Raw genomic sequence first — 26,283 nt, forward strand, 5'->3', positions numbered from 1 at the left:
TGAGTGCAGTTAGTGCCAAATTTGCCAAGTTTAGATTTGAAAACACTGTTATTTTTTGTAAGTATCCCAAGCTAATATCAACATGGCCATTTGCAATATGCAGTAATTTGAAAGTCACAAACCACAATGGTTAAAAAGTAATTACAACATATAAATTTGGATGATCCCTTAAAACTTTCAAATCTTCAATCCTTCATCATGCATAGAAAACTTCATTAATTTTGCATGCCTTAAAATTATAAATTATTATTAATTAAAAAAGAAAAGTTCCGTCTAGTTGAAAACATTAAAAATAACATTCCAAAGGAAACGACGAGGTAAAATAAAACAAGGAATACTCCAATTCTGATGATACATTTATGATTTTGGCAAATGTGCAAACTGTGGAGAGAGAGCCATTGGATATGATTGGATCCTTTGCAGACCGGCGACAACGTGGCGTGGGTGACAATGGTGGAGATTTGGGCTATCTGGTGGCGGTGGTAGGTGGTTTAGGATTTCAATTTGGCTAAATGGTGGGTTTTGGGTTTTTAGTTTCTGCTGTGAAATTTTTTTAGTTTGGCTCAAGGGATGATGGTGAAGTTGTAGATTTGTTTGGCGATGGTAATGAAGATATGGTGGTGATGTTGCAGAGTGAAGAGGAGAGGCAAGAGAGATGAAAAAAATTATAGAAATTGTTGAGATTTTTGTTAAGACTCAGGGCTGGAAGTATGGTAAAGCCTAAAATGTAACTTGGATAATTGCAAGGGGTAGGCAAATGAAGGGTTAGATGCAGGGATGAATTAATGGTATATTGGAAAGTTTAAACGTTAGAGGAGTGAGCAGTAATAACAGATGAGGTGTAAAAACTTGAAACAAAAAAAAAAAAAAAAAACAAAAAAAAAAAAAAACCAACGGAGACAACATTAAAAACATTAAAAGAAAATATATAGAATGCCACGTAGCAGGACAGTAAAAAGAAGTTACAATGATTTTCATAAGGTTTTGTCTACTTTTAAAATGTAGTTTATTTTATAGTGAATTAATTTTGGTCTAATGGGTCTAATTGTCAAGAATAGCTCATATTTTATCTAATAGTAAAAAGAAGTTACTATGATCAATTGGGTAACAATAAAAAAAAAACTTAATAAAAAGAGATAAAAAATGCTAAATTTATATAACAGTAAAAATAAGTTACTATGATCTATTGGGTAATGGTTAAAAAACTTAATGAAAAAAGGTTAAATACAATATTAGAGTGCCACATAGCAGGACAGTAAAAAGAAGTTACTATGATCTATTGGGTAATAATGAAAAAAACGTAATAAAAAGAGGTAAAAAATGCTAAATTTATATAATAGTAAAAATAAGTTACTATGATTTATTAGGTAATGATTAAAAAAAACTTAATAAAAAAAGATTAAAAAAGTAAAGCGCCACTTGGCAGAACCTCATGCTCTCTTGCATGAGGTCTCTGCTTTTATATATATATTGATGATTCTACATCAATTTTAAACTATTTTTTTATTATAATAATTTTTAGGTCAATTTTAAAGTCATTTAAGATGCCAATTTGATTAAAGAATCAAAGTTTACCCAGCATCACAAATCAGAGTAAAATGCTCCTAATTTTAGATGTTTCCATCGCTATTTGCATGACATAAGAGAATACATCACAAATAGAAGAAAATGCCAATTTTTCTACGATTGTTAGGGAAGACTCGAAGACAAAATGGCTCATGACTTGGGGTTCACACAAACAAACAAGTTACCTTGTCCTTCTCTTGCCTAATCTTATTCTTTTATTATTTTCATATTATCTTTTTGGTTACTCTTTGATCCAATCTTTAACTTCATTATTCTTACTTTCTGGAAAAATTAAACCCCAGTATAAGCCTACCTATAAGTTCCAATTTTACTATAACTGGCCAGAATCAGAAATCGAAAGCCTACTTGTTGCTATAAGTGATCAGAATCTGTTAGTTTTGCTTCTTCTTCTTCTTCTTCTTCTTCCTCTTCTTCCTGTTCTTCATCACCATTATGGATAGTGAAAAGTGCCAGCTTCACTTGTTTTTCTTACCATTCCTGGCTTCAGGACACCTGATCCCAGCCATAGACATGGCCAAGCAATTTGCTTTGCGTGGTTTGAAAATAAGCATAATCACCACTCCTCTGAATGCCTCCTTGTACTCCAAAACCATTGAAAAAAGCAAAACCATGGGGTTAGATATGAATGTTCTAGTCATCGATTTCCCTTGTGTTGAGGTTGGATTGCCCATAGGATGTGAGAGCTACCAATTGGCTACTTCACTTGATCTTCGGACGAAATTCTATCAGGCTACTACCATGCTAGAGCAACCACTCGAGAAACTTATTCAAGAATATGCTCCTGATTGCCTTGTGGCCAGCACTTTGTTTGCTTGGACCACTGGTGTTGCTAAAAAGTTTGGCATACCAAGGCTTATTTTGCATTCAATGAGTTTTTTCTCTACGTGTACCTCTGAATGTCTGAGACTATACGAACCTCACAAAAAAGTTTCATCAGATACAGAACCATTTATCATCCCCAACTTCCCTGATGAGATCAAGTTGACAAGAAAGCAACTGCCAGATTTTTTTACACAAAATGTTCAAACATATGCAACGAAGATGTTTGAACAAATACTAGAAGCAGAGCTGACGAGTTTTGGGGCTGTTTTCAATAGCTTCTATGCGCTTGAACCAGCTTATGCAAACTTTTACAAGAAGGTGCTTGGACGGAAGGCTTGGCAGATAGGCCCGGTTTCACTATGCAACCAGGACACTGAAGATAAAGCACAAAGGGGAAAGGAAGCCTCCATTGATTTCCACGAATGTTTTGAATGGCTTAATTCGAAGAAACCTGATTCAGTTGTTTATGTATGTTTTGGAAGTATGGCAAACTTCAGTGATTCCCAGCTAAAGGAAATAGCAATAGGTCTTGAGGCTTCTGAGCAGCAATTCATTTGGGTGGTGAGGAAAGAAAAGAATGATGGAGGAAAAGAAGAATGGCTGCCTGATGGGTTTGAGCAAAGAGTGAAAGGGAAGGGTCTAATTATAAGAGGTTGGGCACCCCAGATGATGATTCTTGATCATGAAGCTGTTGGAGGATTTGTGACTCATTGTGGTTGGAATTCTACCTTGGAAGGAGTTTCTGCTGGGCTTCCAATGGTTACATGGCCAGTTTCCGCTGAGCAATTCTTCAATGAAAAGTTTGTAACCCAAATATTGAGAATTGGAGTTGCTGCGGGTGCTCAACAATGGGCCAGATTTGTGGGAGATAGCATCAAGAGCGAAGCCATAGAGAAGGCAGTGACTAGAATAATGGTTGGGGCAGAAGCAGAGGAAATAAGAAGCAGAGCTAGAGAGCTTGGGAAAAATGCAAAGAAGGCTGTTGAAGAAGGTGGATCATCTTACTCTGATTTGAATTCTTTAATCGAAGAACTGAGGTCACATGGAATTGCTGGTGCAGCAAGCAAAAACTAGTTGATTTTTTTTTTTTTTTTGGGGTGTATTTTTTCCGGTTTATGTCTTTGAACTTTGAAGCATCTATAGATGCAAGACATGTTAGAGGTTCTATTGTGTGGATGGAGTCTATTTCTTTACAGATGTACTTTTAGCCAATTTCAGCTGATTTCTTTTTTATGAAAGTTCATGATGTTTCTTCTCAAAAAAATAACAATCCAATTGTTTGGAATTTTTTTGACACATACTCAATTTAAAGTGTCGCCCATGCGTTGCACTATAGCTCGGGCCTGGCGCACCCCACCCATATCTAGTTCAAAGCTTCACATGTTTGTTTTATGTGGATAACCCAAATTTTCTGTATGTTTTCTTAGCCATTAAACTTTTTGTATGTTAATGACAGCCGCATCAATAGTGTAGAATGAAGGTAGAGCTGATTTTGACTCTGGATGCTGATTGATAAGTGCTCAGGTAATTGAAATTTAATGCTATGTCAAATGATCCATGGAGAGTGTATCTGCATCCATCGAGTCTTTATGAAAGTAAATGCATTCCAATAGCATCCGAGTTGTTTGAAATGTGAGACAAGTTATTGAACAGTTATCTTAAGTGTAAGCAAATTATTGTACTCACCATGTGAAGTCTGGTTGTAAGCATTGTTGTACAAGAAGACTCATCAGAGCCTTTCCTAGTAATTATGAAAGGGGAAGGGTGTGAAGTGAAAGAGCAAACGTTGACAATCTCTTGCCTAGTTGCCTTTATTATGTTGAATCAATAAAGTTTTGTGTTTTCGTATTAATACAAGTCTCATAGTGCAATAATAAATAAATAGGTGTCCCAATAATGCGTGGATATATACAACTTTTATAATTCGTGGGCGTTTATATCTTTTTACGAAGTATGGTATGGCTAGCACCTTGCTGATTACAAGAATCCACCAAGCTTTAGGCACATATTTCATCTGCTAGTAAAGAAAAGTCATACGATACATCAAAGATATTTTCTTATGGTCATGTCTTCTAGTAAATCTTTAGATTTTTTTACTTGATCTATAGTTGGCGTGTAGTTGATTGGTACTAGAGTAACCCGAGCTGGAACTCGTAGTTGTAGCGGACGATCCGATCCAGCTCGTTTCAGATCATGTAGTCGTGGACCGCCAAGAGTGGATCCATGGAGAGAGAGAGAGAGGGAGGTGAGGTTAGTGAGTAGTATTGAAAATGAATGCTAGTATTAGAAGGAGGGATGGCATGTTAAATGACTGTCGTTTTTTTAAAATGACTAAACAAAGTAGGGGGCTTTTTTTTTTTTTTTGAATGGTACTTGACTTATAAAAGTCAATTACCATGTAAATTTTTTTAATTAATTTTTGGTTATATTTTTCAAATTTTTTAAGGAGCACTTCTGTGAATTTGGTTTTAAAAAACATCTCATTCTTATCATTATTATGGAAACACATCTCTTAATTTTAGTTTTTTTATTAAGATTAGTTTTAGGAATCCTATAGTCCTATTATTTTGGAATCACATCACTTAGAATACGTTTGGATCCAGCGTTTTAGCTACGTCCACGTTTTTTTTTTTTTTTTTTTCAACGCGTGTTTGTTACTGTTCATTGGCCATGAACAGTGATTTTAGGCCAATGAACAATAACTTTTTGAATGAACAGTGTTTTTTACCCCTTTAAAAATTATTTTGCTACAGTGTTTTCAGTTTTCAGTTTTCAGCAATAAGTTCTATCCAAACGGACCCTTAGTATTAAGAATACCACTATGTACGATTTATGGACCAATAAGTGTTTTTTACCCCTTTAAAAATTATTTTGCTACAGTGTTTTCAGTTTTCAGCAATAAGTTCTATCCAAACAGACCCTTAGTATTAAGAATACCACTATGTACGATTTATGGACCAATAAGAAAAGGCTTTAAGACACAATTTAGCTCACCAATGGGGAAAGCCAAGGAAATTTCAAGTGGAAGGATCACATTCATAGCTTCTCCTTTCAAAGTATGGGTCCGTTTGGATAGAACTTATTGCTGAAAACTGAAAACTGAAAACTGAAAACACTGTAGCAAAATAATTTTAAAATGTGTGAATAGTACCGCGGGACCCATTTTTAATGAAAAAGTAGCTGAAAAGTGAAATTTGTGGGTCCGTGAACAGTGCACGGATGCACTGTTCACGGAAGATTGGTCAACATCTGCGGCTTGGAAAAAAAAAAAAAAAAAAAAAAAAAACTTGAAACGCAAAACGCAGCCTTGAATCCAAACACATTCTATGAGTACTTAAATTACTTAATTTATAATATTATTTTATATAAATAGGGATGATGTTAGGTAAAAGACTTTATAAATATACCATAATCAGTTGACTAATTTATACATAATACATATCAAGAATATTAAAAAAAAAAATTGCACCACCCATTTCATGGAACACATGTAAAATGTTATATTAAATTTAAATTATTATATAAACTCAGAATTGTAGCATTTTTTTTCTTTCCAAATATAAGTATGTCTATATCATTAAAACTTGAATTTGAAGGTAATCTTTGAAATATTTATTATTTTTATTGCATTTTTATGGTTTATATTTTTAATTTCTAATGACTTTTTTGTATTTTTTTATTTCTAAACTAAAGAGTTTGGCCCAAAAAAAAATATTCAGCCCAACACTAAAAATGAATTCTACAAAGAATAAATTTTCGGCCCAATTAGTCCAAAATGAATCGAATAAGACTGAATTTAACTGAAGCGAACCAAATGGACAGTTGTTGACAGAATTAGACCAAGTGGACTAAATTGATTGAGACCGAATAAGACTAAAGTGGACCAAGTGGACTGAATAGATCAAAAGAGATTGAAATTGACCAAAGTAAACGATATGGACCTAATTGGACTGAATAAGACTGAAGTGGACTGAAGTATAAGGAATGAACCTAAGTGGACCAAATGGACTGAATAAGACCGAATGGACCAAAGTATCTGAATGGACTGAATGAGCCAAAGTGGACCAAATAGACGAATAAGACCTAATTGTATAGAATAGACCGAATAAGACCAAGGTGGACCGAAGGGGGCCAAAATAGGCAGAATAAATCCGAATTCGATTGAATTGAACCAAAGTGGATCAAATAAAACCGAATATACTAAATGGACCGAATGGACTAAAGTGGACCCAATTGACTGAATGGATCAAAGTTTTACACTAATGTGGCTCAAAAGTAATATAACAACAATAAATGTTGCACTTCAACTTTTAAATATTATATAGATATATAGATATAGATTTGTAAGACTTATATGTAGTAAATTTTGTACTATTATTGATGCGAAACTAATCAATTATGCCACTTAGTAAAAATTTTAGTTAGAATTAAAAAATGAAATTGTTTAAATGTTCTTTTTACTTTTAAAATCTTAAATCAAAACATTCGCATTATCTAAACCATATTTCTATATTGTGAATCTGCAGTTGCCACAATCATCTTGGTAATTGTAACACATTGAATGTTGTCATTAGCATCCATCATCCTTGCAATGGTAACAAGCTACATTTCCTGCCACTTAATGCTGCAAAAAATCATCTATTATTCTTTTTCTTTTTCTTTTTTTCTCTGGACAGCCACTTACGGAGCATCATTTTGATAATCTCGTAAATTACTTATTATACCCAAAGTTTCGATCTGTTTTAGACTTAATAGCCTAATCAGGCTTAATCACAAGAATCGAATCTATTAATACAAAACTGGTTAAACTTTGAGCTTGTATTTGACATCTCAGCCAGAAATACAAAATGAGATAAAAAAGAAGTGTACCTAGGTTACCGCAGTATTGTCCCACACTGCCTCCAGAAAAGGAGAAGCAGGACGAGTTGGACAATAAAAGATGTCATGTGTGACAGAAACACTCATACCTTTCTCGGCCTTTTGGCTAAGATCAAGTGTAGTATCTGTTCTTATCAGTTTAATATCTGATATGTGGGTCAACGGCCCACACGATATTAAATTTATTTCTTGAGGGGAAGAGCCTACCACAGTAGCTTGCTACTGGGGCTCTCAAGCGTCGCCCACGCTTTGCACTACTGCAGGGGCCTGGCGCACCCCACCCAATTCTAGTACAAAGCTTCACATGTTTGCTTAATTTATTTGGATGATCCAAATCTTCGTATGTTTTTCTAAGCCATTAAGATTTCTCCATGTTTTCTAAGCCGTTAAGCTGCAGTCAGTTGCTTTTTGTATGTTAGTCACAGCTGAATTAAAAGTGTAGAATAAAGGTAGAGCTGATTTTGACTCTGGTATCTTTGTGTGTTAATGCTGATTGATTAGTGCTCAAGTATTTGAAATTTAATTTGTTGTTAACCGTCTGACATGTGCAGCATCCAACCATGTCAAATGATCCATGAACAGTTACGTGAAGTGTCAGCCAATTAATTCACTCACCATGTGAAGTCTGGTTGTAACGGGTAGCTTTATTGTACTAGTTTGTGCGTGCAAGAAGACTAATCAGAGCCTTTCCTAGTATTATAAAAGAGGCAGAGTGTTTGCTCAAAAAAAAAAAAGAAAAAAAAAAGAGGAAGAGTGTGGAGTGAAAGAGCAAACGTTGACAGTCTCTGGCCTAGTTGCCTTTATCATGTTGAATTAATAAAATTTGTGTTTTGGTATAACTCCCTAGTTCTTGTTGCTTCATTTAACTTGAGGTACAATACAGGTCTCATAGTACAATAGTACATGAATAGGTGTCCCCATAACGCATGGATATGTACTTTTTTAATCCGAGCGTCTATATCTTTTTACAAAGTATGGTATGGCTAGCACCTTACTGATTACAAGAATCCAGCAAGCTTCAAGCGTGCATGTCTCATCCTTCCATTTAGTTAATGAGGTTGTGATATTCTTTTTTCTGTAATGATGGCAAAGAGATGTCATCTGCTAGTAAAGAAAAGTTATACAATACATTAAGATATTTTCTTATGGTCACGTCTTCTAGTAAATCTGTAGATTTTTTACTTGATCTATAGTTAGCGTGTAGCTGGTTGGTACTAGAGTAACCCGAACCGTAACTCATCGTTGTATAGGACGATCCAATCCAGCTCATTTCGAATTGTGTAGTTCGTTAGTCGCAGACCGCCGAGAGTGGATCCATGTTGAGAGAGAGAGAGAAAGAGAGGTGAGATTAGTGAGTAGTATTGAAAGGGGATGCTAGTATTAGAAGAAGAGAGATGGCATGTTGAGAGAGAGAGAGAGAGGTGAGATTAGTGAGTAGTATTGAAAGTGGATGCTAGTATTAGAAGGAGAGAGATGGCAAGTTAAACAACTGTCTTTTTTTCAAAATGACTAAACCAAGTAGGTGTTTGTTTTTTTTTAATGGTACTCGACTTGACAGAAGTCAATTACCATGTAATTTTTTAAATTAATTTTTGGTTATATCTTTGCAAATTTTTAAGGAGCACTTCTTTGAATTTGGTTTGAAAAAACGTCTCATTCCTATCATTATTATAGAAGCACATCTCTTAATTTTAGTTGTTTTTTTTTTTTAGAAGATTAGTTTTTGGAATCCTATAGTCCTATTATTTTGGATTCACATCACTTAGGGTCTGTTTGGATACAGCTGAAAACTGAAAATACTGTAACAAAATAATTTTAAAATGTGTAAATAATGTCAAGAGTCCCATTTTTAATTTTTAAAAAAAAAAGCTGAAAAGTGCGTGTACTGTTCATAAACAGTGCATGAACAGTACCGCACAGTAATGAACAATGTCTCTTGTCCCTCTTTGAAATTTGCGCGCAGGGGAAAAAATAAGAAGAAGCTGGAAACGTTGAACACGAAACGCGTTTAGCTATCCAAACCGCACCTTAGTCTTAAGAACACCGTTATTAAAATGTATTTTCTATTTTATAAGTATTATGTAATGGAACATATAATGTATTTTGCATTCAACAACAATACATGGTAAAATATATATGAAAAATATAATTTAATTAAAATATTTAAATTTCATGATTATAATATTTTTTTGTATAAATGGAGATGGTGTTATTAAAAGGTTTTAAATATACCATAATCAGTTGACAAATTTTAGTATATCAAGAATTTTTTTTTTAAAAAAAATGTACACCCTCATTCCATGGAACACACGTAACATGTTACATTAAGTTTAAATTATTAAATAAGTTTAGAATTGTAGCATTATTTTTCTCTTTCCAAATATAAGCATAATACTTACATTATTGAAACTTGAATTTTAAGGGCTTCTATCTCGAATTTCTAAGGTCTATTTTATTCGTATTTTTTAGCCCAAAACTACAGAGTTTGGCCCCAAAAATTGTGAAAAAAGAAATTTCAGCCCAAAACTAAAAATGCAGCCTATAAAAAGAATAAATTTGAGGCCCAATTAGTCCAAAATGAACTAAATGGATAGAAGTGGACTAAATGAACCGAAGTGGATCAAAATAGACTAAAGGGAACTGACTAAGACCAAATTGGACTGAAGTGAACCAAATGGACATATGTGGATTGATGGACCGAATTGGACCGAATAAGAGCTAGTTGACCAAACATACTAAGAGTCTGTTTGGATACCGCCTATTTTGCTGAAAATTGAAAACTTATTACTGAAAGTACTGTAGCAAAATAATTTATAAGCTAGCTGATTTTTCGGGCTAAAAGTATTGTAGCTTCAGCTGGATAGTAACGTGAACAGTACAAAATAATTCATTTGCATTTTTCATCTTTTTTTGGGGTTTTTGAATAGTAACATGAGACCTAGGTAATTTTTAGCCAAACAAGCAAAACGTGGACGCAAAACGCTATCTAAACACTCATTGAAATGGACCAAATTGGGCCAAGTGAACTGAATGGACCGTAGGTGACTGAATTAAACCAAGTTGGACCGAAGTGAACTGAATGGACTGATGTGAATTGAATTGGACCAAGTAGAGTGAATGGATCACATTGGACTGAATAAGACTGGAGTGAACCGAGTTGGACCAAATATACCAAAGTAGACGGAATGGACAGAAGTGGACTAAATGGACGAATAAGACTGAATTGGATCGAAATGGATGGAATAAGACCGAACGGACTGAGTAAAACCGAATTGGACCGAAGTAGACTGAATTGGACCAAGAAGGGTTGCTTTGGATTCAGCTATAAGAGGATCCTAACATCAATAAAGTCAGGACTTCTCCCATAGTCCCTTATGATTTTGCTTTGTCATCATTGATGGTTGTATTGAAGTTCACTTTAACAAAAAGTAGTAGAGGTGGGTTCCAACAACTGCCTACAAAATCCCAAGATGTTAGATAATCATTATATATTTTGTTTATTTGTCTAAGTAAGAACAAAGGATGGACTACTTCCCTTTCTGATTGTCTTATATAGAATGGTGTTCCTTTCATTCATATTTATACCACATTCATATTTATACCACAACAAACTGATACGAATAATGTAAAGTTTCTTGCATCTCCTTTTGAGAACTTCAACTTTTCTTGTGATTCTATCATTAGGCTCATCCGTCAATGATGGAGTCAAACTGCATATCAAAAAAGGCCAAGGTGAATTGACCCAATTAGTTTTTGTTACTGGTGAACTTTAAATCCTTCACTTATTAAAGTAGAACGTTCCTGTTTCATGTCTAAACTCTAAAACAATGTTTCTACATTGAATCTGCAGAAGCCACAATCATCTTTGGGAATTGTAACACGTTGAATTTTGTCATTAGCAATCATCATCCTTGCAACGGTAACAGGCTACATTTCCTGCCACAAATACTGAAAAAAAAAAAAATCCTCTCTTCTTTTTCTTCTTCTTCTTCTTTTTTTCTCTGGACAGCCACTTACGCTGCATCATTTTGATAATCTCGTAAATTATTTATTATACACAGGGTTTCGATAAGGCTTTGAGTCAAAGCCTTATCAGGTTCAATCACAAGAATCGTTATCTGTTTATACAAAACTGTTTAAACTTTGAGCTTGTATTTAACATCTTATCCAGAAATACAAATTCAGAGGTAAAAAATAAGTGATAGATTACCACGGTACTTGTCCCACACTGCCTCCAGAAGAGGAGAACCTGTACGAGTTGGACAATAAAAGATGGCATGTGTGATTGAAAAGCTCATACCTTTCTCGGCCTTTTGGCTAAGATCAAGTGTAGTATCTGTTCTTATCAGTTTAATATCTGATATGTGGGTCATCGGCTCACACGATATTAAATTTATTTCTTGAGGGGAAGAGCCAACCACAGTAGCTTGCTACTGGGGCTCTTAAGCGTCGCCCATGCGTTGCACTATAGCTCGGGCCTGGCGCACCCCACCCAATTCTAGTCTAATAGTTTGAATTTGATCGAAGCAGCCCAAGTTTGTTGTACTAGGCTGAGCTGTCTCTTCGTGCGATATTACAATCGTAGAAACTATATTTTGATGCACTGAAAAAGGTCTCCAACATAACGTTTTGAACATCTGACCCTTCTAGTTTAGTGGCATATTCTACTATCTTTATTTTTATTAGGAGAACTAAAGTTTGAATCCTCTTGATAATAAAGGCCTTTGCTTTGATGTAAAAATACTTGCTGAAAGAACAAAACAAAGAACCTGGATTCCAAGGGACTGAGCTATTACATTTATTGCATTTGCATTGAACAAATATGCAAGTTGCTCTCAAAGTCTCATCCCACATTTGTGAAAGAGAAATAGGGCAAATGAAGCTTATTTATTAATGGAAAAATTGGATAGATACTAGATTTTTTTTTATTTAATTTATAATTTTTGAGGGATAGAGACAGAGTCCACCACACCACCGGCGCTCCCAAGTGTCGCCCTAGCTTTGCAGTACAGCAAGGCTGTAAGCCTGCAAGGGCCTGGCGCACCCCCACCAAATCGAGCCTAAGTTTTTCTAATGATGCAGTTGAAGAACTCAATTCGTTCATATTCTAATTATAATAATGAAATAATTTTAATATATTGCCTTTTGAGCAATAGTATATAACTAAATCTAAATCGAAGTGATTGTATGGACTTAGTCGATCAACCAGTTGTACTTGTTAACAGGCTCTTCATTGCTGGAGAAGGCAGTATTGAATAATTGAGGGTGGATGTACTTACCAGTGCCAGTATTTTTTGTACCAAAGATAATGCCACCATTATGAAAATTTTAACAAAAAAGTAGCCCCATTTGTTAGAAAGAGGAGAAAGAAAGTCGCAGTTGCAAGAATTGACCAAAGTCTAAGTCGTGAATAATGCAAGTCATTTGAGGGGAAAAAAATGTTACAAAGATGTTAGGTTGGTTGTCTCTCTTGGGCTAGATACCTCCTACTCACAGATGTTGTAGTTTGGTTGCTATATGTTTCATCTAACTCATGTAACAGTAAACAAGTCAATAAAATGTTAGCATCCTGCCTTTGCCACCAAATGCAATAGTTCTTCGCCTGCAAATAATAGCATAAGCTAAGACATCTTCCTGGTTCAATGCTATATAGGAAGTGCAATAATCCACTGGGGGATAGAAAAGATGATAGGTTACCACTTACCAGCAGTGTGTTATAGGTAGGACAGAACCATTTTACGAGTAAATAAATTGGATTCCAAGAAGGAACAAGATTATTAGCCAATTATGGCAACAAAATAACGCAAAGATGTGAGATACACAGATGTGCTTCCAATTTTGCTGGTTTCAAATGCTGAGTCCCACCTCGTGTAAAAGAGAGGAGGAATAAACAAAGCTGAGGTATAATAGGGAAAATCAGAAAATGTGCAAAGCATACCTTTCTCTGCCTTTTGGCTAAGATCAAGTGTAGGATCCGTTAATATCAGTTTAATATCTGATATATTGGCCATCAGTTCACACAATATTAAGGATTTGTTTGGATACCGCTTATTTTATTTATTGCTAAAAACGCACATTAATATTAAGGATTTGTTTGGATACCGCTTATTTTATTTATTGCTAAAAACGCACATTAAATTTATTTCTTGAGGGTGAGAGTCTACCACAGTAGCTTGCTACTGGAGCTCTCAAGCATCGCCCATGCGTTGCACTACTGCATGGGCTTGGCGCACCCCACCAAAACTAGCCCAAAGTTTCACAAGTTTGCTGCACGGGCCTAATCGTTATTAATAAGAAGCTCATAACCTCAAAGTAATCGCAAATAATCCATAATTTCAAGAGAAATTGTTCACGCTTATGCAATTAAACAAGGATCCGCCAAGCTTCAGATATTCCTATCGGTATATATTGTCCATGTCATTATCATTTTTCTTTTTAATTTTTCTATAATTTTTTTTAACACTTACTTATTTTTTTTAATATTTATACTTTCTCTATCCCTTACCTATTCATTTCCTCACTACCTTCTACCTTACCTTTTCATTTCGCCCCTACTCTCTGCCTTAATATCACTCTTCATATTTCCCTTCATCTTCCTTTTTTTGTCCTTTCTTATTTACACATCTTACTATAAATTTGTCACTCTCTCTTCCATTATTTACATTCTTTTCCCTCACAAAAAAGGTTTTTTTTTTTCTCTCTCTCTCTCTCTCAATTTTTTGGTGGATTTTTTTATTTTTCTTGCATCTTTGCTTTAGTTTGATAAATTGTTATGTTCTTTAGAACTTTAGATTAAGCTGATGTGATTTAAGTTTTTTTCTCTCTTTAATTGTTAATTTTATTACATGTGTTTTTCTTTAAATTCTTAGTTTGGGTTGCTTTGAATTCATTGATTTAGTTGTTCTATATATGTTATTTTTGTACAACATGACATTTGTTTTATGAAATTCCTTTTAGACTTGATACGTTATCTTTTCATTTGATTTTTTTTTTCTCTCCTCATGTGTAGTGATTGACTTCTAACAAAAACTATTCTATTTATATATTTAGAAATCTATTTCTTCTTAATTCCAATAGTTTAAATTTTGTATGGCGCATAAGGAACAAATGAGTCTATAATGCATTCATGTTCTCCTCATATTGTGATAAATCTAAGAAGTTGAATAGTATCATTGTTTAATTTACCACTACTACATATTTTTTCCTAAAAGCTACATTTCATCGATCGTAACACCAAATGGATATTTCAAAGTTCATTTGCATGATTACATTTTTGTGTAGTGAGTTGAAACATTGTCGGGTAATGATATACATTATATTGTATGTGTAGCCTCTTGACTTGCAAAGAGTAAGTATTGATTTATGCTAAGTTTTTGTTATTGGTATTCTTTAGAGCTATAATGATTGATAGGTCTAATGAGGCTCCATTAATTTATGTGAGGCTTCAATCTCACCCAAATGACAAGCAATAAAACAAGACGATTCATGTTCAATTTTAGGTTTATTCGTTAAAAAAAATGCTTAGCTTTCTGGTAACCACCAATTCGTTTTGTTAACTCAACATCATAAAGTAACTTTAATTTAGTTATATGAATAGGGTTTATTATTTTTCATGTTGCAATATATATATATATATATATATATATATATATATATATATATATATATTGTGGGGTTTTAAGCTTCGACCGAGAGCATGAGGCTTTGGCCGAGATCGTGAGTAGTCCGAGTCCGAGGAGCAATATCTCCTCGGATAAGCTAAACACAGATCAGATATAGATCCTAATGATCAAAGCGACCTTCCTAGAAGTTCCAATGATAGAGACGAGCATCATGAACATACAAGAGGGATAAGGACTCAAAAATGTCTAAGGGAAAGCTGCTACACCGCATTGAATGCCCTGCAGCTAACTTTCTGACCGCATTTATGTGGAAAAGACCCATGAACAATGCTACCTTGGCAACCACAACTCACAGAAGGCCAGAAATGGTGTCTGATGGGACAAACACTCAAGTGGTGGCTCAAAGGATCAACAAGTGTAGGATTAAGATCATCCAAAAGGAATTATATAATGGAAGAGACCCTTCATGAAAAGGGGAAGAAAAAAGGAGAAGAGAAAGCACTGTACCAATCTCAACAACTCATGTAACCATTGTCATCCAATATATATTATAACAGAGCTCCTCGGACTGTGCCGAGAACAAACTTTTTCGCACAAACCGAATTCAATTCTTGTTGGCTCATCATCCAAAACCATATTAACTGTTATCCATGCACTAAAGCCTAGCTCTTTGACCCACTCTCTACAAATTTATTGTACTAGATTCACTGGGCCAAGATCCCTTATATTTTGGGCTTGGTCTAAAAATCGTGTCCCTACATATACATATATATATATATATATATATATATATATATATATATATATATATATATTATGTTTTAATTAAATACTAATAAATAAAAACTTCCTTATAAAATCATACTCATTTTTTATAATATTTACACTTTCTTCAATATTTCTTATTCCTTTCACATTTTAGTCTCCCCACTACCCTCTACCTTAATATCTTTTTTGATAACCCCCTCTACCTTAATATCACTCTTCATCTTTCTCTTCATTTATTTTCTTTCTTCTTATTATTATCCTCTTATTATAAATTTTTCATTATCTTTTCTATTCTATATTTCTATGCATGATTTTCCCTCACAAAAAAGGTTATTTCTCTTTCTCAAATTTTTGGTGGATTTTTTATTTTTCTTGCATATCTGCTTTAGGTTATTAATTTTTTGTATTTTTAAGAACTCTACTTTGAGTTGATGCAATTTAGTTTTGTGTTTTAAGTTTTTTTTTTCTTTTTTTTTTTTCTCTGATTGTTAAATGTTATCCTATTGCATTATAAAGAATATAATATTATTCTATTATACAGCATGATTTGGATAATTTTATCATATAAGAATTTTGCATAAGTTACATAGACAATAGTGTGTGGGGCAAAATGATCCTGGTGGGAACGTGGGCCTTTTGGGCCTTGTTAAGGAAGGCCGACCTGACCCTGGGGTTAGAGATTGTTGGTGCTATGGGTCGGCCTATACGCCGAGGATCCGAGGAGCCAGCCGAGGATGGTTTTCCCCTCGGACTGATATCAAAGAACCTGAGACTTCATGGTAAAGGTTAAGGAATGACACGGTCAAGACCGATGGTTAAAGGGAGAGAACCCTTGAATGTCCTAGAAGCGCCGATGTTGGAAGAATATCAAAGGTAAAGGCTGCTACCTCCACATTAAAGACCCTGCACCTACCACCCTGGCCGCATTAATGAGGAAGTGACACTTAAACAATGGAAGGGAAACTTCTAGTTACTGTTCAAAGGCACTAAGAAAAGAAATATCTAGGCTAAGGGAGGAATTGGGGGCAACACGTGGATAAAGTATTAAAAAGAGGAGTATTTAAGGAGGGACCTAGGACAGAAACGGGACGGAACTTTTTGTAACCTAAAAAGAAAAAGAAAAAGAGAGAGAGATAATATAAGAATGCTCTCGGCTTACGTCCGAGGAGGCCTATTCACATTACTCCTTTTTTTGTTTCCAAGTACTTGCAATCTTTAGTTTGTCATTTCATCCTCATACACTTCTAACACAGGTTTCAAGCCCACACTCTACAAATTCATATTGTTTAAGGCTCATTGGGCTCCGAGCCCATAACTGCTTCGGGTCCGTGCTATTGTGCACTTACAATTGGCGCCATCTCGTGGGAATCTAGTCTAGAAGTAGTAGGGATATTATGGCGGTGCTTAGGCTCTCATCATGCGAGAGTCACAAGGATCACAACCGGAAGATCATTTCGAACGTCTTGAACAACGTAGGGATCGTGAGGGAAGCGTCCATACGGAATATCCGGGCTAGCCATACTCGTGGAGGGTAGCACTACCCACGATAAGGGTTCTAAATCCATGCGAGAAAGAAATCAATCGTTTAAAGAGGAAGTTACGCCGTGCTAAACGTAAGGTTTCCCCGTCCTCGTCTAGGATTCTTCCTCAAAGAAGGATAGGAGAGTTGGCCACGATTGAGGTCATATTCCCCCACCGAGCAACATCCTCTCGGGTGAGGAGAAATGACCAGCCAATCCGCGTACGTAAGAAGCTTCGTTCTAGGGGCTTAGGCAACGATACCATGAGTGGGGCGTTGCACCAACTCTCTAAGTCTCCGTTTTCACGGAGGATCGAAGGGGAGGCTTCGCGAGGTTCACCTGGCCCCACCTTTACCATCTATAATGGCCGGACGATCCGTGGAACACGTGAGTCACTTCAACCAAAGGATGGCGGTGCACTCTCATAACGAGACTTTGATGTGTAAAGTCTTCCCCTCCGGCTGGGACTGTGGCTATGAGATGGTTTAACGGTCTCAAATCGGGGTCCGTAGGCTCGTTTGGGGAACTAACTAGGGCATTTGCTTCGCGGTTCATTACTTGTAGCGAGCAGTCCCTCGGCCATTGGACTCGTTGCTATCCATGGTCATGAAGGAAGGGGAGACACTAAAAGCATACTCCGACGGATGCCGGGAGATGTTTAATGAAATAGACGGCGACTTTGATGAGGTGGCGCTTAATACCTTTAAGGTGGGCCTCCCTACCGATCACGACCTACGAAAGTCTTTGACGAAAAGCCCGTCCGCGGCGTACGCCGTCTTATGGATCGTATTGATGAATATAAAAGGGTAGAGGAAGATCGAGCGGGGAAAAGGAAAGGAGAAGGTTATCCCGCAGGGAGAGAAGGGATTTCGTCGGACGGATACCACAACAACAAGCCAAGGAGGGATTACTTCGGACAATCCGGCTTGCGGTACCCCAGCCGTAAATGCGTGTTCCGAGAACCGGTGCATCGCTTATTAGAAAAGTTCGTAAAGAGCCCTTCTTCGAGATGGCCCGGCAAAATGGCGGAGTGACCCCTGCGAGAAGAAATCAAAACCTTTTCTCGTCGGTACCATCGGGATGTGGGCCACACTACCGAGAAATGTCGGACTCGTGGAACCATTTAGAACAGCTCGTCGGTGAGGGAAAGTTAAAGCGAAACGCACTTGTGTCGGCCAGGCCGGAGTCGGTCAAGTTGGTTCAAACAACCAGAGGAATAGTTCATCTCGGCCAGCATTGGGGACAATTAATGTTATCTTCGCGTACACACAGGTAGGACCGGCTCAGGGTCCTACTAGGGTTATGGCGGTCTCCCATTCGCAGTCGAGGATGCGGGTAGCGGTGTCGAAGAGATTAAAGAGCACTTTACCTGTCTTGGGTTTCTCCGAGGAGGATAAAGTAGGGACTATCCAGCCCCATGACGATGCTCTTGTGGTTACCCTCAGGATAGGGAATTATGATGTGAGAAGGGTGATGATAGATCAAGGCAGCGGTGTAGATATTATGTACCCTGATCTATTCAAAGGGCTGAGGTTGGAGTTGGAAGATTTAACTCCTTATGACTCCCCACTTATAAGCTTTGAGGGAAGGGCCGTTGTGCCCAAGGGGCAGATCCGTTTACCCGTTCAATCCGGCTCAGAAACGGTTGACGTAGATTTCATTGTGGTTGACGCGTATTCTCCATATACAGCCATCCTCGCCAGGCCATGGCTGCACGCTTTGGGAGATGTCTCTTCTACCTTACATGTTAAAGTAAAATTCCCCTCGGGGGAGCATGTTGAGGAAATCCTCGGCAACCAGGTAGTTGCTAGGCAATGCATATCGGCTGCGGTGCTTCGTCAGCCAGAAATTGGGTCATCAACCTTGCCCATCCGGAGTCATAGCAATTAACGGCTCGGAGGCACCCGGAGCGATGATAGAAGATGAAGCCGTTTGTGAGGAGTTAGAGAAGTTTGTAATAGCCGATGATCCGGAGAGGTTCTTTCAAGTTGGCATACGATTGCCACACCAAGAGAAGATGGAGTTGTTGAAATTTCTGAAGGATAATCTAGATGTCTTTGCATGGGACCCCTATGAGGCTCCGTGTGTAGATCCGAACTTTATTTGTCATCATTTAAACGTCAATCCGGCCATTGTTCCGAGGAGGCAGCCACCTCGGCGATCTTCCCGAGAACATTCGGGGGTCAGAAGGAAGAGGTTCTTAAACTCAAAAGGGCGGGGGCTATCAAAGAAGTTTTCTACCCCGAATGGTTGGCTCATACTTGTTGTCGTTAAGAAGAAGAACGGCAAGTGGAGAGTATGTGTAGACTTTACCGATCCGAACAAGGCCTGTCCTAAAGATTCATTCCCAATGCCACGGATTGATCAATCGGTAGATGCTACTTGTCGGACATCCTCGGATGAGTTTTTTGGATGCCTTCCGGGGTTACCACCAAATTCCCTTGGCGTTAGAAGATCGGGGAGAAGATCGCTTTCATTACACCAACCGGGAACTATCATTATAAGGTCATGCCATTCGGGTTAAAAAATGCGGGGGCTACTTACCAAAGAATGATGACCTGAATGTTTGAGCAGCAACTGGGGAAAAACATAGAAGTATACGTGGATGATATGGTGTTGAAGAGTAAGACGGTACCTTCGCACATGACAGATTTGGCCGACACCTTCCGGATGCCGAGGAAGTATAAGTTGCCTTTAACGCCGCCAAGTGTTCTTTTGGCGTGGGATCCGGAAAGTTCCTAGGATATATGATCACTCATAGGGGCATAGAGGTGAACCCGGTGCGGAGTTAAGGCTATTCAGAATGTGCAGCCGCCTCGGAACCCAAAGGAGATTCAGAAATTGACCGGAATGATTGCAGCGTTGAATAGATTTATTTCTCGGGCAGCTGACCGGTGCCGTCCTTTCTTTCAGTTGTTGAACAAGTGGAAAGGATTTCAATGGATCGAGGATTGTGAGTCGGCTTTCCAACCGCCTTAAGCAATATCTTTCTCGACCACCCATTTTATCTCGCCCGAGGTGGACGAGGTTTTATTCGCTTATCTCGGCCGTGGCTATTCATGCGGTGAGTCTAGTTCTTATAAGGAATGAAAATGGAGTGCGAGAGGCCGATCTACTATGTTAGTAAGTCCTTGAATGAGGCCGAGGTGCGCTATACCGCCCTTGGAAAAGCGCTTTCGGCGGTAGTCCACGCCACGCGTAAACTCCCTCACTATTTCCGGTCTCATACCGTGGTTGTTTTGACCCGGATTGCCTGCGTCGTGTTGCGCGATGCGATTATTCTCGGCGAGTGGCAAAGTGGGGAACCATTTTGGGAGCCTTTGATGTTAAATACAAGCCTCGCACCTCGGTGAAAGGTCGTCCCCGCTGATTTGGTGGCGTAGTTTGTCGAACCATTGTTAGAAGAAACTTCAAAGGAAGCACACATGGGTGAAAAATCAGTTGGTGTGATCACAGCCGTATCGTCCTCGGCTTGGAAAGTTTATGTGGATGGGGCTGCTAATCATAAAGGGTCTGGCGTTGGACTTGTTCTAATGTCCCCTGAAGGAATTGTCTTTGAAAAATCTTTGAGATTGGCCTTCTCAGCTACTAATAATGAGGCCGAGTATGAAGCGGTCTTGGTAGGCATGCAAATGGTACGTAAGATGGGTGGCAAGGAAATCCATTTGTTCTCGGACTCTCAGTTAGTAGTCGGCCAAGTCATAGGTACCATGGAAGCTAGAGATTCCAGAATGCAGGAATATTTGGCCCAGGTCAAGCGTCAGCAGGCTGAATTCGACTCCTTTGCCTTAGCTCATGTCTCTAGGAGTGAAAATACTCATGCAGATTCCTTGGCTACGTTGGCAACATCCTCGGCACAAGGTCTACCAAGGGTTATTCTCGTTGAGGATTTGGTAGAACCTTCTCTTATAGCTGCTAACGCACTTCGCGTCCATCTAATAAGGCCTGGTCCTAGTTGGATGGATTCGATCATATCTTTTCTCAAAAATGACATCCTTCCCGAAGACAAAGTTGAAGCAGAAAAGGTACGTCGAAAGGCGCCGCGTTTCTGGTTGTCCGAGGACCAGAAGCTATACAAACGATCCTTTTCGGGACCGTATTTGTTGTGTGTACACACGAATCAACAGGAATCATTACCGGAGGAATTGCATGAAGGAATTTGTGGGAGTCACGGGGGAAGGTCCTTAGCTCTGCGAGCCCTTACTCGGGGTTATTGGTGGCCCAATATGCGGAGGGAGGCTCGGGACTATGCCGAAAGTGTGATCAATGTCGGAGGTTCGTCCCTAATATCCACCAACCTGGAGGTTCTTAACCTTCTGTCTAGCCCTTGGCCTTTCGCACAACGTGGGGCCTGGGACATTGTCGGGCCATTTCCGAGAGCTGTTGGCAACAAAAGATGGTTGCTCGTGGGAACAGACTATTTCACTAAATGGGTTGAAGCTGAGCCATTAGCCAATATCCGAGATGTTGATTCCAAGAAATTTATATGGAAAAATATTGTTACTAGATTTGGTATACCGCACACACTTGTCTCAGACAATGGCGTTCAATTTGACAGCAACGCCTTTAGGCAATATTGTGGTGACATGGGTATCACAAATAGATATTATAACCAAGATTATCCAAGAGGGAATGGGCAGTCCGAGGCCGTTAACAAGGTCATAGTCAATGGGCTCAAGAAGAGGTTGGATGATGCGAAAGGCAGATGGGTAGAAGAGCTCCCTCATGTTCTGTGGACATATCGGACCACACCGCGCAGGTCCACTGGAGAAACACCATTTTCTATGACTTATGGAGCCGAGACGGTGATACCACTAGAATCTGGTTTTCCTACTCTAAAGACAAATTCTTTTAGCCCCGAGAATAACTAGGGACTTTTGGAGAAAGATCTTGATTTACTTGAGGAACGGCGTGAGGCAGCTATGGTCCAATTGGCTTATTATCAGCAGAAGCTAAAACGAGGATATGATGCCCACGTGAAGCTAAGGCCACTTGCACCTGGTGATCTTGTATTAAGGAAAGTTGTAGGCACTTCTAAGAACCCAGCATGGGGTAAACTAGGGCCTAACTGGGAAGGCCCCTATCGCATTGTTTCAATAGCAGGCATAGGGTCGTATAGGCTAGCTGACCTAGATGAACGAGTTGTACCACGTCCATGGAATGTAAATAATCTTAGAAGGTATTATTATTAATCAAATAAGCTTTTGTCAATTAATATTTCAAAGTTATGGCTAGCTCTCATATTTGAAGTTACAATTATTAAGAATCAAACAGAAACTTGGTTAAGTAAGGTACCCTCGGACCACAAACCTTGTGGAAATTGATGTCTTGTCATTTGTTAAACGTAACCTTAGTTATGCCGGGTCTTCGGACCTCCTACTTCGGGAAAATTAACATTTGAAGTTACAATTTTTAAGAATCAAACGAAACTTGGTTAAGTGCGGTACCTCGGACCACAAACCTTGTGGAAATTGATGTCTTGTCATTTGTTAAACGTAACCTTAGTTATGGGTCTTCGGACCTCCTACTTTGGGAAAATTAACATTTGAAGTTACAATTTTTAAGAATCAAACAGAAACTTGGTTAAGTGCAGTCCTCGGACCACAAACCTTGTGGAAATTGATGTCTTGTAATTTGTTTTTACTAACGTTTGTTTTTCCGGGTATTAGGACCTCCTACTTTGGGAAAATTAACATTTGAAGTTACTATTCTTAAGAATCAAACGAAACTTGGTTAAGTGCAGTCCTCGGACCACAAACCTTGTGGAAATTGATGTCTTGTCATTTGTTAAACGGAACCTTAGTTATGCGGGTCTTCGGACCTCTACTTTGGGAAAATTAACATTTGAAGTTACAATTTTTAAGAATCAAACGAAACTTGGTTAAGTGCGGTCCTCGGACCACAAACCTTGTGGAAATTGATGTCTTGTCATTTGTTAAACGGAACCTTAGTTATGCCGGGTCTTCGGACCTCCTACTTTGGAAAAATTAACATTTGAAGTTACAATTTTTAAGAATCAAACAGAAACTTGGTTAAGTGCAGTCCTCGGACCACAAACCTTGTGGAAATTGATGTCTTGTCATTTGTTAAACAGAACCTTAGTTATGCCGGGTCTTCGGACCTCCTACTTTGGAAAAATTAACATTTGGAGTTACAATTTTTAAGAATCAAACAGAAACTTGGTTAAGTGCAGTCCTCGGACCACAAACCTTGAGGAAATTGATGTCTTTTCATTTGTTAAACAGAACCTTAGTTATGCCGGGTCTTCGGACCTCCTACTTTGGGAAAATTAACATTTGAAGTTACTGTTTTAAAGAATCAAACAGAAACTTGGTTAAGTGTAGTCCTCGGACCACAAACCTTGTGGAATTTGATGTCTTATCATTTACAGTTACAATTTTGAAGAATTAAACGAAAGATTGTTTAAGATTTATCTTCGGACTATGACTTTGATTAAACTTAACTTCTGATTGTGTTTGGATGTTAATACCTTACTGTTTATTAACTTGGATCTTAAGTTTTATATCTTTAAGTATTGAGTAAATTTGTGTAAGGAATGGTCCTCGGATCTTACATCCTACTAGAAACAGTATTGTGCACTATATGGGCTTAACCGTTATATGAAGTCCCCTTTCCTTTTTTAATCAAGGCATTGTTCAAACGTATTAACTATGTCACCTTGTATTAAATCTTTAGTAATATACGCATGATAATGTGGAAGTTATGATTGTGCAATCCTTGGAGTTAGATTTTTATACTCTGAGAAACTTTTGATATGACTTAATGGGAAACTTTTGTAATAAGTACAAAAAAGAGTAAAATAGAAACAGAGACAATCCAAGTGAAAGGTAAACGAAATCGTTCTTCATTAATCAATTGAGTATGCATTACATATAATTCCAAAAAAAAAAAAAAAGGAAAAAGAGAAGCCCTAAGCTAAGTCCTAAGCTGTTGGAGGAGGATCTTGCTGAGAGGTACTAGTGCCCTCGGTCTTTCTCAACTCCAGCTCAAAAGGAGTCATAATCTGCTTTCCTTTATCCACTGTCGTTGTTGAAAGGACGATGGGTTCCACTGTTTGGCTCAAGTCCTTCTCTGCATCCACTCCTCCTTCCTTCTCTTTATTGGAACCAGAAGGTTACGTAGGATCAGAGTTTGCGTGGGACCATCGGAGGTAGAGGCGGGGAAGAGTTGTCTCGTGGGTAGGAGTAGCGACGGGAGCCTCTTCAATCTCGTATTTCTAGGGAAGCCAACGTTCTCGGACTTCCTCAAATCCGAAGATTGAGGAACTCCCGCTACGTTTAAAGCTTCCCCCATACTTTTTGACGAGTATTCGCGGCATAAAGCCGCAAACTCCTCCGTCATTGCTCCTCAGAAGGGCTACCCCTTCATCAAAACTTGCACTGCTTGCGCTTGAAGAGAGAGAGTTGGAAGGAACCGGCTTCTTCCTTCATCGGCCGCCAAGCTCGCTTCTTGATCCGAGCACTCCTTTTGAGCTTGGGAGAGCTCTTCATCTCTTGCATGAAGGAGCTTGCGTTGTCCTTCTATCTGGGTCTTCATGGTCTTCAAGTTTGACTCAACCCCATTCTTCTCTCTCCTCAGCTCTGCTACCTCCGAGGTCAGCTTCTCGTTCTCGGCAAAGGCTGTACCCAAGGTTTTCTCAGTCTCCACCCTAATTTCGAGCTCAGTTCTGGCTATTTTCCGAGTGTCTTCAATAAACTTTTCAGCTGCAAAGACCTCCTGAATAGCCTGTAACAAAGTATGATGGAGTTAGGAGTACCAAAAACAAACTTACTTACGAATGTTGTTAAAAGGAGAAACACTTACCAGCGCTAAGTCTCTTTTTAGGGAGAGGAATAGTTGTGGCTGGCCCATTTTCTCCAAGGTCTCTATGTCCTTGGGCAGCAGAAGAGGACGTTCCAAGACCTCGGCCAGGTGGTGGGCATGGCCTTGTTGAACCGCCCTTATACTGGGTGGCCGGCAGAGATGGGAGCGCCGTCCCGCCTTAGATCGGGGGACCAGGTGGTCGGTGCTCGGCGCACCATGGCCTCATCCCTGATTTCCCCGAGTTCAACTGAACGGGCTCTACCCTTGCCCTTGTCCAGCTTCTGCTGCTGGGCCGGTGGGAGTTGTTGGCGTGGTTTCTTGGGGTCTTTAGTAATCGTCCCCTCATTATCCCCCTTTCTCTTCTTCTTGGGGTCCTCGGTGGCCGGCAATTTTGACTCAACTAGAGGAGGAGGAGGAGGTAAAGCCGGGGAACTTGGGACGTTCCCGCTTTCTTCTTCTCCGCAACCTTAGCAGCCTTACTAGTGAGAAGACCCTCCATTCGTCCCATGTCTTCTTCAAATTCGTTCTCGGGAAGGGCAACTACAAGCCCTGCAATTCCAGAAGCCTCGGTGGTTTCTTCTTCCTCGTCGGAAAGTACCACAAACCTGGTTCCCGCGAGGTCTCTCGGTGTCTTCGAGATGGAATTGATCTATCTCGTCGTCGAGTGTGTGTGAAGAAGACACTGCTCTTCCGAATGACGCTTGTTTGTGAGTGCACGGCAAGGGGGACTGCTATCGCCCGGTTGTACGGAATGGTGTTAGGAGCGTCGGTAGGTCACGGTCGTCCAAAAATGGGGCCGAGCTACGTTTATCCTCTTTCGTCTTCGGTCGCACGCAACAATGGCGTCCTCTATCTCCGGAAGTCTTTGGAAAGGGGGTGTACCCTAGAATAAGATGAGCGGCTCGGAGTTGCGAGGTCTTCACTAACGAACACCTCGGAGCGAAGTACCCGGTTTTAGATCCGCGACGTTACGGTTGACTTAGACGAGGACGCACGTGTTGCTTATCTCGCAAAAAAGACATCAAACAAACAAACTTGGTCGATTTATATAGAAGTTTAATAAATTTAAGCAAGTGTGAATACGCATTTCTGTGTGTATGTGTTAAGAGAAGTTGAGTTGTGGGGAGATTAATCCTACGGCGTCGCACCTGGATCCCCCCACTCAACTGGGCAGTGGAAGCCGTCGTGCCAGTTCCCGGACACGATCAAGTAGTCGTCCTTCATGCCTTTGTTTGATTTGGGCAGACAGGAGATTAGTCTAA

The 26,283-nt window shown here is 38.8% G+C and overlaps 1 protein-coding gene, 2 non-coding genes and 1 pseudogene across 3 annotated transcripts; all 4 read left to right on the forward strand.

The window, feature by feature from the left end:
* The first annotated feature begins 1,756 nt into the window (after nucleotides 1–1,756).
* On the forward strand, nucleotides 1,757–3,647 carry LOC142626248 (scopoletin glucosyltransferase-like). Its single transcript, XM_075800049.1, has one exon. It carries the CDS (start codon nucleotides 2,020–2,022, stop codon nucleotides 3,481–3,483), a length of 1,464 nt encoding a protein of 487 aa, XP_075656164.1. The 5' UTR covers nucleotides 1,757–2,019; the 3' UTR covers nucleotides 3,484–3,647.
* A 3,725-nt stretch (nucleotides 3,648–7,372) lies between these two features.
* Nucleotides 7,373–7,568, forward strand: LOC142626566 (U2 spliceosomal RNA). Its single transcript, XR_012842561.1, has one exon. It is a non-coding gene; the product is annotated as a U2 spliceosomal RNA (small nuclear RNA).
* Nucleotides 7,569–11,583: 4,015 nt separating this feature from the next.
* On the forward strand, nucleotides 11,584–11,779 carry LOC142626567 (U2 spliceosomal RNA). Its single transcript, XR_012842562.1, has one exon. It is a non-coding gene; the product is annotated as a U2 spliceosomal RNA (small nuclear RNA).
* Nucleotides 11,780–13,221: 1,442 nt separating this feature from the next.
* Nucleotides 13,222–13,394, forward strand: LOC142626579 (U2 spliceosomal RNA; annotated as a pseudogene).
* The last annotated feature ends 12,889 nt before the right edge of the window (nucleotides 13,395–26,283 follow it).

This window comes from Castanea sativa, chromosome 2, assembly GCF_040712315.1.
Source record: "Castanea sativa cultivar Marrone di Chiusa Pesio chromosome 2, ASM4071231v1".
NCBI lineage: Eukaryota > Viridiplantae > Streptophyta > Magnoliopsida > Fagales > Fagaceae > Castanea > Castanea sativa.